The sequence below is a fragment of the Branchiostoma belcheri genome, unplaced genomic scaffold (genome assembly GCF_001625305.1).
Source record: "Branchiostoma belcheri isolate BF01 breed outbred unplaced genomic scaffold, Haploidv18h27 scaffold12, whole genome shotgun sequence".
Lineage (NCBI taxonomy): Eukaryota > Metazoa > Chordata > Leptocardii > Amphioxiformes > Branchiostomatidae > Branchiostoma > Branchiostoma belcheri.
Window position 1 is genome coordinate 2,353,643 of NW_017802602.1, and position 14,714 is coordinate 2,368,356.

At 44.9% G+C, this 14,714-nt stretch overlaps 1 protein-coding gene and 1 non-coding gene across 3 annotated transcripts in view; both read right to left on the reverse strand.

Moving 5' to 3' along the window:
• Positions 1-3,691: 3,691 nt before the first annotated feature.
• The window catches only part of LOC109462776, a 20,662-nt gene continuing 9,639 nt past the window's right edge, over positions 3,692-14,714 (reverse strand). The window contains exons 8-20 of one of the 2 annotated variants that reach the window (XM_019759371.1): positions 13,187-13,269; positions 12,545-12,733; positions 12,022-12,212; positions 11,496-11,634; positions 10,760-10,990; positions 10,016-10,159; positions 9,227-9,324; positions 8,455-8,568; positions 7,425-7,533; positions 6,665-6,841; positions 5,987-6,177; positions 5,233-5,401; positions 3,692-4,774 (exon numbers count right to left, since the gene is read on the reverse strand). In XM_019759371.1, the coding sequence (XP_019614930.1) occupies positions 4,677-4,774; positions 5,233-5,401; positions 5,987-6,177; positions 6,665-6,841; positions 7,425-7,533; positions 8,455-8,568; positions 9,227-9,324; positions 10,016-10,159; positions 10,760-10,990; positions 11,496-11,634; positions 12,022-12,212; positions 12,545-12,733; positions 13,187-13,269 (1,933 nt within the window). In that variant the 3' untranslated portion in view covers positions 3,692-4,676. Of the gene's footprint in view, positions 4,775-5,232; positions 5,402-5,986; positions 6,178-6,664; positions 6,842-7,424; positions 7,534-8,454; positions 8,667-9,226; positions 9,325-10,015; positions 10,160-10,759; positions 10,991-11,495; positions 11,635-12,021; positions 12,213-12,544; positions 12,734-13,186; positions 13,270-14,714 lie in introns of both variants that reach the window. The other variant, XM_019759370.1, reaches the window with a different exon arrangement.
• Positions 7,901-7,972, reverse strand: Trnaq-cug. The gene has a single exon. It is a non-coding gene; the product is annotated as a tRNA-Gln (tRNA).

Here is a 14,714-nt window from a genome sequence, read left to right on the forward strand (position 1 = left end):
CGGTCGAACTGGACCTCCTCCAAAACATCGAGACGTCCCCTCTGACCCGTACATCTGCCCGTAAACGCTAGTTAGGTCGTGCTGGGTCGGAGGTGCTGACCTTTAACACCTTCTGTGGGTACTGATGTGTGGAGAGTTACCTGGACTCAGGGACTTTCACACTGCCGAAATTAACTCTAGTCTCAAGTCGAGTGGAAAGAATGGGGGCTTACTTCCGACAGAGTACTGTATTGCCAACGGCATTTTTCACTTTTATAGCAAAGGCGGACTATTGTACAACTCAATTACTAGTATATGCTTACTTCAAACTTCACCCCCTCAACTACACAACGAAACTTTATGACATATACAAATCATGGATTCTGTTTCATGTTTACAATCCCGTATGTTGCTTTCGGTGAGTACAAATTTAGCACGTCTTGTGGTCATTGAGTAATTCGTGATTTTTTCAGTACTTTAATGTTCATGTTTTTCACGGTTGTTACTGTATCGTGAACTTATCATTACAGTTATCGTCTTCCAAGTTCCATGACAAATCCATTTTCCTCGACCATGAAATTTCTCTGTCGGTAAGACAAAGTGAATTACAGTAGTGCAGCCTATACTCTGCTAATGTTGACATCATTTCAAATAATGTTTATACATACTGTCCTTACCTGTCTTCGTCTTCGTCCAAGAATAACATACCTGTCTACCCAGCAAGTTGTCCTGTCCAAATTGTTAGACAGAACAATGGTCCTACTCATAGCGACTAAGTTTTATCATCTACTACAAGTCATTAATCAGGGAATAGAAACTCCAGGATGTCAGACTCTCTACCAGGCTTCGGGAGGCGGTGGGAAAGAGTAGAAATCGACCAAATAGAGAGATATAACATGCCGGGAGAGTTGGTCTGCTGGATCATTGAGAGTACAGTTTGTGCAGCTTTTGCTAGTTTTATCCTCTAGTACAAGGAACAGAACTCCTAGGATGTCAAACTTTCATCGACAGGCCGACGTTGATGTAAGGTAAGAAAGCCCGTTTGTATACTCAGGGCAACTCAATAAAAAGACAGTATCAAATTGGCCCGGCAGTATCCACTGGGTGACGAATTGGACCCTCGATACTGTCTTTTGCCAACGTAGGATCTGCTTGGAGATTAGTACGAGTCATAAACCAGGGAACAGAACTCCAAACTTTCAACCGACAGGCCGACATTGATGTGGGCTAGGAAAGCCCGTTTGTGTACTCAGGGCGCCGTGCTGGGGGAATGTTGGCTGATAAGAGAGTGCACAACTCCGTCTGAGCAACAGGCGACGGGCTACATCTGGCCACCTGTCAACAGTGACGGTTCGCGGATGTTGGAAAACGTTTAGGAAGGTCCTCATGCCCTTTTCCGAAGAGCGTAATCGGCCGTTTTAATTCTAGCTATGTAGAGCGTAATTGGTACATTATTCGTAGAGTGTAATTCGATGTGTTATTTTACGTAATGCGTCGTAGCCATTTATCGTACAGCGTTCAGCGGAATACGTAGCCGGCTCTCAAAATGTAGCGTAGAGCGTTGTCGGACCCCCCCCCCCGATCAACTGAATCAGACCATGGAGGTATAAAAAAACTTTTTTATACCTCCATGATCAGACTCAAGAAACTTAACGACACGTTTCTATTCTTAGTTGCTGTAATTGGTACATGTAAAAGGTGTAGCCTGTGCTTGTAATTCTGTACACAAGTCTAACTAAAGAGGTATTGTGCTGTCAGCAGTTACTTGATCAACAGGGTCTACACGGGGTATCTAGTGTATGCCGCCTTTCCCACGACGCTTTAATTCTTAATTGATCCATTCAAAACATGCCCTGTTCTCTCTATTTATGCCGTCCGAACTAAACATACGAGTACATAGCTACTCGTAGGCACTATCAAGACCTGAAGGCTGAAGCATAGCTCTTGTAGTAGACCCTTTTGGTCACCACCTGTTAAAACCTAACCTACATACTGAGAATACAACGAAAGTTCTTACCTCTAAATCGAGCAGGTCCTCCCCTAGATGGGTCCTAGATCTTTTAACTGTCCCCCATGCTTGTAGGAGCCGTCGCACGCTTTAAATCAGACTGTTACCCCTGCCCTTCCTTCGAGTTAGAGTCTGATATGAGCGCCGCTCGTCCTTCAGTCTTAAGTGACCGACTTCTCGTCTCACCACCCTCTGACAAAGAGCTGACTGATTGAGTTTTCGCGCCTTTCTCTATTCGGAGGCAGTGATTCCTAGCCTCCTTGCGCAGACTTGTGGGGCGGCGGCGTTAATTTTTTTTCGGCGAGCGACACAAGTTATGCCGCGGAAGGAATGCCGTTTTTGCCTGTTAGGTGGCGAAACCTAGTCTCTATCAGGCTTCGGGAGGCGGCTGGAAAGAGTAGAAATCGGCCAAATAGAGAGAAAGCATGCCGAGGGAGTTGGTCTGCTCTTGGGAGCGGCAATCCGTACTCTTCAGCAGACCAACTCCCCTGGCATGTTATCTTTCTATTTGGCCGATTTTTCAGCCTCCTCCCGAAACCTGGTAGAGGCTAGGTGAAACCCACTCTCCCCTGCAAAGTCCCTTGGCGGCATATAAAACTCGCGTCTCTCCCCTAAAAAATTAACGCCGCCGCCTAACAAGTCTGCGAAGGAGGCTAAGAGATTCCAGTGTTGTAATCACCGTTCCAGATCTGTATCTTACCTTAATTAACCGGTACAACCGGCCTTCGGCGTAACGCAACAGCCTCACAGGCACGCAGCATGGCTACTTCTGTACTTGTCACGCCGAAGTCTGGCATGTCGTCGAACTGAAATCTTTGAAAGCAGAGAAATACTTCACGCTATATCAATTTACTTAATAAAAACTTGATTCTGAAAATGCGCAAAATGCAGAGGGCAGAACGAAACAAATTTTTATGTCCCTTGCCACAAGCCCCCCCCCCCACACACATACAAAGCGATAGTTTGCTAGTATGTACAAGCTTAGCATTGATAAATGTTTGAGGGAAATGATAATAAACGTAGGGAATACCACAAAGTTAAGTCACTGCAGCTGGCTGCCTATATCAGTACATCAATGCATCTACCAACACATGCCTTGTTTGTGTTTTGAACGTTATACGTTGTGGTGACTGAAATATTAACAATGGTAAATACACAAGTGGACACAAGTGACATATTAAATTAAGATGTTCTCAAAGTACAGGAAAGGTGCAGTTCCCGGATGCATATGTGTATAGATGGTTTCTCATATTCTCAGAAACACTAGTATTGACTTCACTTCGTAAACCTGGGTACCCACGTATTACTTGCGACGACCTCTCGAAAAGCAACAACCGTTCTAAAAACAAACTTTTACATGTAGGCCTGCGGCGTCGGTCTTTCCGGCTCAGTCGTTGTTAAAATGTAATCACTCTCTATATAGGTTTATGCAAGAACATCAATTCACCAGATGGTACTAAACTAAGAGCCAGATTTCAAATCTGTATCTGTATAGCCGGTATAACCGCCTTTCGGCGTAACACACCAGCTTCGCAGGCACGCGGCGCGGCGGCAGCTGGCTATATTACACCGATTGACTTGTTACACCTAACCCTTGAACATCTAACTCTAGACATTGTTTAAAGCTATCTAATGACAATGCCTCTAATGTACTAGGTGACAGCGTGTTCCACTCTGTGATAGTTAATACACAAGACGCAACTCTACTCACAAAGAGTGGTTTATTTGATGAAAGAACCAGCCTTACACTCACCACATGCAAATATAAACTTGAAAGCCAGAAATAAAACGATATTGCACCGATCAAGATTTGTTCTCTATAGTAACCTAAACTGATAGAATATCAATATGATATCAACGCATCTAGGAACTTAAAATTCTTCTACAAAAAAATGCGAACACTGAAACCTTACATTTATCATACATATACTTTCACCATATTTCATGTTTTATAAAGGCACTTATAGTTAAGACCAAGGACATTTTACAAATATCCTTCTTCAGACTAAAATTCTTTTCATTTGTCTAAACCTGCAGATTTTGTTGTGTTCTTTCACCATTCGTCTTAAATATGTTAGTAACATAAAATGTAGCAACGTAGCTGTAAAGAAGGTAACAATGCTAAGAATCTTTACCCCTTGTATACCCCTTGTGTATGAGTTAGCCATAATTAAGTACTACTGTACCTAACACTAGTCAAGCATGCTGAACTATACAAGACTTACAATAAGCATGTGTAAAAAGCAGCGTGTAAAAAAATTCATAAAAAATGTGAAAAATCGTTTGTAACAAGTTCTGCGGTGAAACAGTGGAAGCCAAATACAGTAGACACATATTACTAAGTAATCTGGAATTATTTTTTGCAAGGCTATACTTAAGTCTTCACCAAAATGTGTCTAGCGACTGTCGCAAGTACTGCATGACTAGACCTCATGTAAATCTTTCTTAAACAGAAGTATACAATTTTGCTGAACCATTTGTTTTGTCATTTTTAGTCTAATAAAATTTTCAACTGTTGTCATTTTGCAGACTCTATTTAATATTGTTACTGTTGTCTAGTTTTGATTGTTTTTTAGGGGTATTAGCCCATATCATGTACTTTTGTTTTGTCGTGGTCGCGCATTTCTGTTGGTGCAGAGGCCGATCTCGTTCCCAGGGCACTAGTTAGGCCCATCTCGTGCCCAGGGCACTACCCGAAGCTCCTGCTGATCCAGTCGTGTTCCCAGTTGCGGTGCCGCTCCAGCATCATTTCCCGCACTTCGTGCTCGGGGCTCCGCTTGGAGACTCCTGCAGTAACGTACAGCAACAGCTTTTAAAGGAGATCTTAGTCTTTGTAACACAAATACTCGGTGGATCTATAGAGCCTTTCTTTCTTTCTCCCTCTTTCCCTCTCTCCAACTTTCTTTCTCTCTTTTCTTTCTTTCGTCCTCTCTTTCTTTCCACCTTACCCTCTGGCATGGCGACCACCTCAAATGGCGTGATAAAGTCGCAAGTGTGATCGAGACAGGACGACTTGGTCTACTCCAACTTTTCATACTTCATCTGTTCTTCTTTCTTTCTCTCTCTCTCTCTCTTCCTTTCTCTCTCTTTTCCTTTCTCTTTCTTGCCTTCTTTCTTTTTCTCTTTCCCTCTTTCTTTCTTTCGTTTTTTCTTCTCTCTCTTTCTTTCGTTCTTTTAACTGTTCAACTGCTTGTGTTAACTGTTCAACTGCTTGTTATATCTTCTAATCAATGGTACCGACTTACCTGCCGGCATGGCTACCACAGAGAAAGGTGTGATGAATTCCCGAGTGTCGTCAGGACATGACGACTTGGTCCACTCGAACACCAGGTTCTGCACGATGGCCTCCACGTCTTCAAAGTTCACGGCGTTCACGATCACCTCCGTCACGTTCTTGTTAAACACCAGCACAGACTGCGGAGATAAAAACAAAGTTAACATGGTTAACTCTTTTATGCTAAAATGTTTACAATGGTAACGTCCCTTTTGTTGGTCAACACACAAGTTTAACTATTGCTATTATCTCCACCCGTGTCCATCTCCACCCTTGGTGCAGGGTGCAGTACTAGTGTGCCCCCAAACTTCAATACACACAGTTACAGCAGGGGGCTAGTGCACTGGTTGTGATTCAACTACAATACTATTTTTCACAAGTGCGAAGCTAGGCAGAGAAAGCAGTACATTTTGCACAAATAATACATATGCATAATGCTACTCCTTTAGTCTTTCTCATAAGTTCTAAACAGAGAAATCAGTACATTTTACACATGGCATGATCGGTCAAAATACTACATTTCAAACAATCTGTTACATACAACTAATATCCAGCTTTGCTGAACACTACAGAACCGAGTTATTGCTAGCCTGGTTATCAAACCTATTATAGCTCCCGAGTCCTAGGATTGCAGAGAGGATGTAGGACTCGTGAGCTATGATAGGTCTGGTAACGAGGCTAGCAAATGTAGCCTAAAAAAACTAACGAAAATAGACAATAGCGACCTTCAGCGAAGCCCGGAGGGACTGCATCTCAGCCTCATCTTCCACGTAAAACTCGACCCGTCCGTTGGCGTGCATGCCGTAGATAGCCTGCATCAGGTCCATCACGGGCAGAGGGTTGTTCGCCATGGAGTAGATCTGTTCCTGTGGGCTCTTGGTCGGGTCCGGACGGTACAGTTCCTCAGTAGACGGAGCTATGAACAGGAGAAACAATTATTGTTAGTTTTTGTGGTTGTGACCACACACACACACACACGCACACACACACACACACACACACACACACACACACACACACACACACACACACACACACACACACACACACACACACACACACATGCATACACACACACACATACACACACACACACTGGTGCAAACACACACACACACACACACACACACACACAGATACACACACAAACGCACACAAATGAAGCCACTAGATGAGCTTTCAGCACCAAGGACGTCAGCAACAAGGACGTAGCAATTATACTATATACAATGAAATGTTACTGATATATTACCAAGTACGGTGCAATTTTACCGGTACACTCAACAATACTTTCAACCCGAGGAGCTTCTATTCAACAGGACTATATTTGGAAGAATTTGAAAGTATATCTCAGTACAAAAACAAACAAACAAACAAACAAACAAACAAACAAAACAACTGACCCAGTAGAGAGAAGATGGGCGCCTTGACGATGCAGTGGCCGCGGCACGCGTGCACCTTGAGGTCCGTGTTGTCGCGTGCCCAGAAGTTGGTGATGTCAGGTTCGGAGTTCAGGAAGTCGAAGTTGACCCAGTGCAAGAAGTTGTTACAGTGGAGGGTCTTCTCCTCCCAGATTTCGCCTGCGGGGGGCAAAACAGTTCAGTTTAGACGGGGGGCGCCACAGACTTTCTACAAAATAAGGTTCGGTGTTGAGGAAGTCGAAGTTGACCCAGTGCAGAAAGATGTTACATATGTAGCGTTTTCTCCTCCCAGATTTCGCCTGCGGGGGACAAACGGGTCAGTTTAGACGGGGGGCGCCACAGACTTTCTACAACATATGGTCTTCTCCTCCCAGATTTAGTCCATCAGTGGGCAAACGGGGGGCGCCACATGTTTACTGAGTCACGTATGTCATCTGCATAAGGACGTCACAGATTGTGAATTCGAAGGATTGCCCAGTCCTTGACAGACTGGAGTTGTACAGTCGAATCTTTGGGGAAGTGCATTTTTTTGTATTGGAAACTACAGTTTAAACTTTGTAGTTCTGTTTACACTTGTCTAAAATACTCCGTAATTGTCACCGATTCTATCAGATCTGAGCCTTTTATCCTGACGTAAAAGTTCATGTATAGCGCGGTCAATGATTTGTGCAGTTTTGCTGTCATAGAATTTTCTTATGTTTGTACCTTTTTTGTTTCTTATGTTTTAGTTAGCTGTGCCTACCTTCCAGACAGGTTCCACAGGCGCCAAAGCAACCCTCCAGCGCCGCCTTGACGTCAGCCTCGGCTCGGTACAGGTGCTTCTTCTTCACCGCTTGCCAGATATGGGCAATCTGCAGGGAGAGAAAAAAAACAAGGATCCATTATGTTATTTGATTTGATTTGATTTGATTTATTGAAATTGCAACAGTGCAATACATGTGGAACAGAGGCAGCTGTTGCTGGTGTTGTGTCCCGCACATAGAAACGAATACTGGACAGACAATACTAATTTTCACTTGAGTCTAGTGGGGAAAGTCGTGCAAAGTGCCTTTTCCAAGGGCACAAGGTCGGTGGCATGTCAGGACTCGAACCCGGGACCTCTTGGTTTCGAGTCTTGCACGCTGCCGTTGCGCCACACGACCCCACCCCATTATGTTATTGTCTTTTTGTGTGCGTGTGTAAATAAAATAAAAGAAAACACTGAAAAAGACAAGCTTCAGGTTCCACCGAGACTTGAACTCGGATCGCAGGATTCAGAGTCCTGAGTGCTAACCATTACACCATGGAACCGCTTCGACGACAGGGTATGGGCCTTCGCAGCTGTGAACTCAGCTGTTTGTTCAAAGCCGTTCCATGTTTGTCGACACTTCCGGGACGGAGGGTGTTTTGATAGTTAATTTTGTTTCCCGTTTTGAACATCTTGCATACGCTCCACGCATATCTTTAGGCTTAAATATGGCCAATTTGATATTTTCTTAGTAATTTGATACTGTCTTTGCAATATGATACTGTCCTGGTAATTTGATACTGTCTTTGTAGCAATTAAAAGACCTGCTTGGAGATTACATCATGAATACATATATATCTTCTTTATCATCATCATCAGAAGAAGAAAGAAGAACTAGAAAGGTAACATTTGCAAAGCAAATTACATAATGTTTACCTTCACATGGTCTAGCCTAACAAACTACTGCTGAGTAAGGTCATTGACTTCACTTGTTTGGAAAAGAAGAAGACGAAACTGACCTCCTGCGAAGGTAAACATAACTAACCTCGGTTTCCCTGTGCGGCGCGGTCTCGGCGCAGAACTCGGTGTCTGACGTCGGGATACACTCCTCTTCCCCGGCTGGTTCCTGCCTTCGGCGCCGCCGACGTCGCTGCACCGCCTCGGAGTGTTTGTGCTGGAAATCCACGGACTGGGGCTTGGTGGGGTCCGAGAACAGACAGGCGCGTTCCAGGCTGTCCGGCTCGATTATACGGCCCTCTGTGGGGGGAAAGAATGAATGAGTGAGTGAATGAATGGATCGATGAATGGATGCCTCGGAGTGTCTGTGCTGGAACTCAACGGAGTGTCCGAGAACAGGCAGGCGCGCTCCAAGCTGTCTGGTTCGATTATACGGCCCTCTGTGGGGGAGGGAAAGAATGAATGAGTGAGTGAGGGAATTAATGAATGAATGAATAAATGAGTGAAGTAAGGAAGAAATGAGCTGCACTGCTTCGGAGTGTTTGTGCTGGAAATCCACGGACTGGGGCTTGGTGGGGTCCGAGAACAGACAGGCGCGCTCCAAGCTGTCTGGCTCGATTATACGGCCCTCTGTGTGAAGGGAAAGAATGAACGAGTGAATGAGGGAAGTAAGGAAGAAATGAGCTGCACCGCCTCCGAGTGCTTGTGCTGGAAATCCACGGACTGCGGCTTGGTGGGGTCTGAGAACAGACAGGCGCGCTCCAAGCTGTCTGGCTCGATTATACGGCCCTCTGTGTGGGAGGGAAAGAATGAATGAGTGAGTGAATGAATGAGAAGAACGGGGAAGCGAGCTGCACCGCCTCGGAGTGCCTGTGCTGGAAATCCACGGACTGCGGCTTGGTGGGGTCCGAGAACAGACAGGCGCGCTCCAGACTGTCTGGCTCGATTATACGGCCCTCTGTGTGGGAATGAATGAGAAGGGAATGAACGAATGAATGAGGGAAATAAGGAAGAAATGAGCTGCACCGTCTCCGAGTGTCTGTGCTGGAAATCCACGGACTGCGGCTTGGTGGGGTCCGAGAACAGACAGGCGCGCTCCAAGCTGTCTGGCTCGATTATACGGCCCTCTGGATGAGAGAGATTAACTTTTGTCACAAGGAACTTGCTATCAAAATGCTTTAAATAAAGCCTTTCTTTTTTGTCTTCCTTTAGTTATGAAGATTTACCACATTATTGTAAGGAATGACATGACACGTGACCATTCGAGAGGACGTCCCTAACCGAAGATGGGTACTCATTTGTACCAGTTTTGCGTGACCTTTCTGCCTTATTTACTCACACAGTATAATCACAGATTATGTGCATTTGGCTTCCCCGCATCCCCGCATTATTGTGTTGTTCTGTCATGTACTAGCCTCTACCAGGCTTCGGGAGGCGGCTGGAAAGAGTAGAAATAGGCCAAATAGACAGATAGTTTAGGTTGCGGCGAAACTGTCCTCTCAACGGACAAACTCCCCTGGCATGTTATCTCTCTATTTGACCGATTTCTACTCTTTTCAGCCTCCTCCCGAAGCCTGGTAGAGGCTATCATGTACAGCCCTCCATCTCCTTTATTGACAAAGACCGTGCACGCGCGCCCCCTGTCTCACCGATGGCGTACTCCAGCAGCATGGCCATCTCGTCCGCCCAGTCCCAGGCCGTCACGTTCACCGGAAGTACGTCAGGCTCGTCCACCCAGAACTTCGCGTCGTCCCGGATGTCCACAAACACGGACCTGTTGTACATCCCGACACCTGTGGCAAAGGTAAGTCACATACAGATTTAGTAATACACCTGTTACAATTCACAAAGGCAATTCTTATAACGATTACCCCATTTGCAAACAGTGAAAATTGTCACAAGATGGACATAGTAACCAGCCAATATGGCGGACGCTATACGTCAAACTCACGTGATCATAAACTTAGGCAGACATGCGAAACTTTAGACACGCAAGTATAAGAGCAATTGGTGTAAACTACTAGTATCTAGGAGATTTCATATTCAGTATTTTCCTGTGTCTGACCAAGGAGGTTTAAAGATCTCCTTTACATTCTAACATTTTTTCCTTCCTGCCATCCTGTCAATCTCCCCCACCCCTCCCAAGTGATGTCAACCTATAGTTACTCTGTCTGGACAAACAGACACACAAACCCACAGCTCATCATCCACCCAAAACAATACTTCCGTATATAATGGCAGTATCCATTGGCCATGGCCAGAGGAGTGTCCATTAGCCACCGAAGCTAGTGTACACTCCTCTGGCCAATGGATACTACCGCTTGCCACCGTATGATCTGCTTGGAGATTACTTATTAGTACATAATAAGTATACAAATCGGTCTGTTCCCTACCGATGCTCTTCCTGTTGTCCGCGAACAGCGGTCCGCACTTGATCACGGCAAACTTCGCGAGACGTAGCGGCGTGTACACCTCGGGGTCATCGACCTGGTCGCCATAGTAACCGACGCGCATGGCCCAGCCCAGGTTGTGCCGGTCGTAGCGAGGGTCCGACATGTTAAAGCGGTCGTCCTGGTGTTCAGTCGTCAGGTAGCCTTCCAAGATTTTGATGTTCCGGTAGACCTCTGCAATACCACAATATCAGAAGTCAGGCTGACAATTCCAAACTCAGTGCCATTATTTAGTAGTACCGAGGAAAACTTTTAAGTCACCATGGTGACAGACATCTGATCCAGGTCATTGACTTTATCTGTTTGGAACGTAAGAAGAAGAAGAAGAAACTGAGCAAAACAATATGAGAAGGAAAACATATTAAATTAATATGTTTACATTCTCAGAAGGAAACATATTGTTGTGCTCAGTTTCTTCTTCTTCTTCTTCTTACGTCAATAGATGGACCCAGTGATACTTGTCAAGTGTGGCGTCAACACTGGGTCAAAGGTATGTTTTTATATTTCATTACCAACCTGCCGACATGCTTCTTCCACTTGTTCTCCCGTAAGGCCAGTGCCTCATAACACTTCTAGTTACAGGTTTGCTATAGTCAACCTGTTTTGATTTAGGTCTCGTCTATGGGCACGGCCATTTTGTTTCCCAGAGTATGATGGGAAGGACGCTATCCCAACCTACCGTCATGCTTCTTCCACTTGTTCTCGCGTAAGGCCAGTGCCTCATAACACTCCACCAGTACGGGGTTCAGCCTGAAGTACCGGGCGTCCGGGTCCTTAAAGTCATCGACTGTCACGTTAGCGCCGACGTTCATACCCCACTGTGTGGAAAAAAGTAGCGGATGATCCGTGAATAGTCTCATCAGGTTAAATGATAAACAAATATAATGATTTGAAAAAAAATAAGTATAACAATATATAAACAAATATATACATCAATTTTGATAAACAAGACTATTTCCTGAGAGGGGTGAAGGAGGTTATATACATCAGGGCCCATCACCCTTCACTTAACCGCGACGGGGGCCGACATCGTCTACAAGATACCTTTGACCCAGTGTTGACGTCACACTTCAACGAAGCCACGTGACAAGCCTCGCTGGGCCAGTCTACTGAGGAAGACCAGAAAGCTCTAGGTGAGAGAACTTTTCGTGTTGGATCTAAAGTTTAAACTCTAAACAACGATAATCAGATAAATGAATAAATACCTTGCCGTCGCTATCGAACAGTAACATGGGCATTGTGGCGTTGTTGTTGTTGCTCAAGTCCTCATCTGGCAGAGTGTAGTTCATCTCTAACTCGGCAGGGGCCCTCACTGAGATGAGAGTGTTCTCCGGGAAGTCCACGAAAGTCGGGGTGAAGCCTAGCTGCTTCCGCACTGCGACGAAGATGTGATCCCCTGGAGATATGGTAAAGGTCATAGTGAATGTGAATCAGTCATTTTTTACGCTGAGGCGAAGCATGATGTTTTTTTCACGTGCCGGTGGCTGCTAGGTAATCTAAGGCGCCCTCGCCTAACCTCTGACATACACATAACCAAATATGCCCTCCCCGAACCAAAACCCCAGTTCTATAAGCCTGCTACGGAGGCTAAGCCTGGGCCGCCTTTTACCCAACAGAGAACCCTGCTCCTTTTTGGACCTTTACATAAAAAGTGGACCAAAAAGTGGACCTTTGAGCCTTGTAGGGGGTTCTCCCGACCCCCCCCCCCTGGCTACGGGCATGGCTTACCCTTGTGTTCTACGAAGTTGGCTCCAGCGCAGATAGCATTTTTCGCCAGCTGGGGGAGTTTCGAAGTGTCCCCGTCGGTTAGGGTGAGTTTGGCCGCCCGGCCCTCGAAGTGCAGAGACTCCGCCGGCTGGTCTCCTTCTGTCGCGCCCGCGTGCGGCTCGTCCCACGCCTCCAGGACTTTCAGCTTAACTGAGATGGGCAGAGGAGAGGAATAGAAGGGCGATTAGATAGGTAACATTAATAATATTACTTGAAATACATTGTGTGTGTGCGTGTGTGTGTGTGTGTGTGTGTATGTATGTATGTGTGTGTGTGTGTGTGTATATATATATACATATATATATATATGTGTGTGTGTGTGTGTGTGTATGTGTGTATGTGTGTGTATGTGTATTTATGTGTGTGTTTGTGCGTGTGTGTGCGTGTGTGTACATGTACGTGTGAGTGTGTGTAGTGACCAGCCCCTCCAACTCTGCCTTGCCACTTTCTACATAATTCTGCGATTTTCCTCAGCTTTGAAGGGATTTAGATTACGTATATTTCTGCGCCATATGTATACATATATGAAAATTCCATGTACATATGTGAAAACTTATTATCATTTCTTTTGTTTTCAATATCAAGGGTATTGAGACTACTGACCTCCTGTGAACTCGTCCTTCACCATCTTCTGCACTTTCCTGAGCAGGTCCAGCATGCTCTTGGTCATCACACGATCAGCGCACCTGCAATACAACAAGGCAGGTTAGACATCCAGGTAATGTATGTTTGTATATGTGCGTGTGTATGTGCTTCTGTATTTGTATTTATATCATACCCGGGCCGGAACCCGTTATCGAACCCTTCCATGGCTTCCATAAAACGATTCGAACGCGTTTCGCCCTAACCGCTTGTGCCCCTTTCGAAAATTCGAATACAGAATCCGGACGTTGGAACTGATGTTGTTGCATTTTAGGGTTTAGTGGCACCAACTTTTGGCTCATCTTGCATTGAAAGGCGTGTTTTCTATGGTGGGTATGATAAAATAAAATACAACACGGTGTATTCCGCATCGCCCTCGGTCTCGGCCCTCCCGTGAGTCAGATCGCGGTCGGGCCGATACCTCGGGCGATACGGAATACCCCGTGTTGTATTCTATATGTCCACCCAGGGAATAAGTATTTAGAGGTCAATGACAGATCAAACCATGGCAAAGGTCACACCTTTGGGCCATATTTTAAAACTATACATTCTTCTGTTCTCCTTACCAGAAAACTGGGCCTTTCAATTCAAATTTGCCCAGGAAAAAAATCATCTGTAAAATAAGTCCCAAAGTATATATTGTATCGGTGTACACACTGCTAATTCTGCGCATGGTGATTTATAATTGCTGGTCCCTCCACAGTAGTATAACAGATTGGGTATCACACCACTGTTTTGACTTGTTTCTCCTATAGGGTGATGAACATCAATGTGAGAGCTGTCATGCAAGTTTCACAGGTCAGCTCAAGTGTTTCTCTCCCTTTTTTCCTCCAAAAGTTAATTAAAAAAAAAATTTTTTTTTAATAGTTGAAGAGTAAATTGAGGTTGAAAAATTAAAAGGTCTACACTGTAAGAAAATAATATTCTGTTGCCCATTCAGAAATTAGTTTTGTATTTCATCATAGAAGCTAGGAACTATAAGAAAAGTTGGATTTGTAAAAATTAATGCAGAAGAAAACTGTTTTTGCCCTCTGCCTGTTGTACGTGAGGAATAATTACATTAGAGTTATTTCTTCTTTTACTTTTCCCAGATAGTTGCCAAAGGAATGGTGGAGCGAGGCACGGGTGGCTCTATTGTGAATGTTTCAAGTCTGGCCTCAAAAAGTGCATTGAAAGAACATACGTCATACTGTAAGTATTATTATGTCCTACCTGGACTGCCATTACGTTCGATACGGGTGTTCCGGCCCGTGTGATAACTAGCGGTACGGCCCGGGGCTTCCAAATGTTCCATAGAACGATTCGAACGCATTTTGCCCTAACCGCTTTCAAAAAATTGAATACAAAATTCGGAGGCTAGAATTGATGTTGTTGCATTTGTTGGGTTTAGGGACACCAAATTTTCGCTCTTTTTGCATTGAAAGGCGTGTTTTCTTTAGCCTGGGTACCATCCGGATTTTCGCTACGCAACGCTCGAAAAAATCAAGAG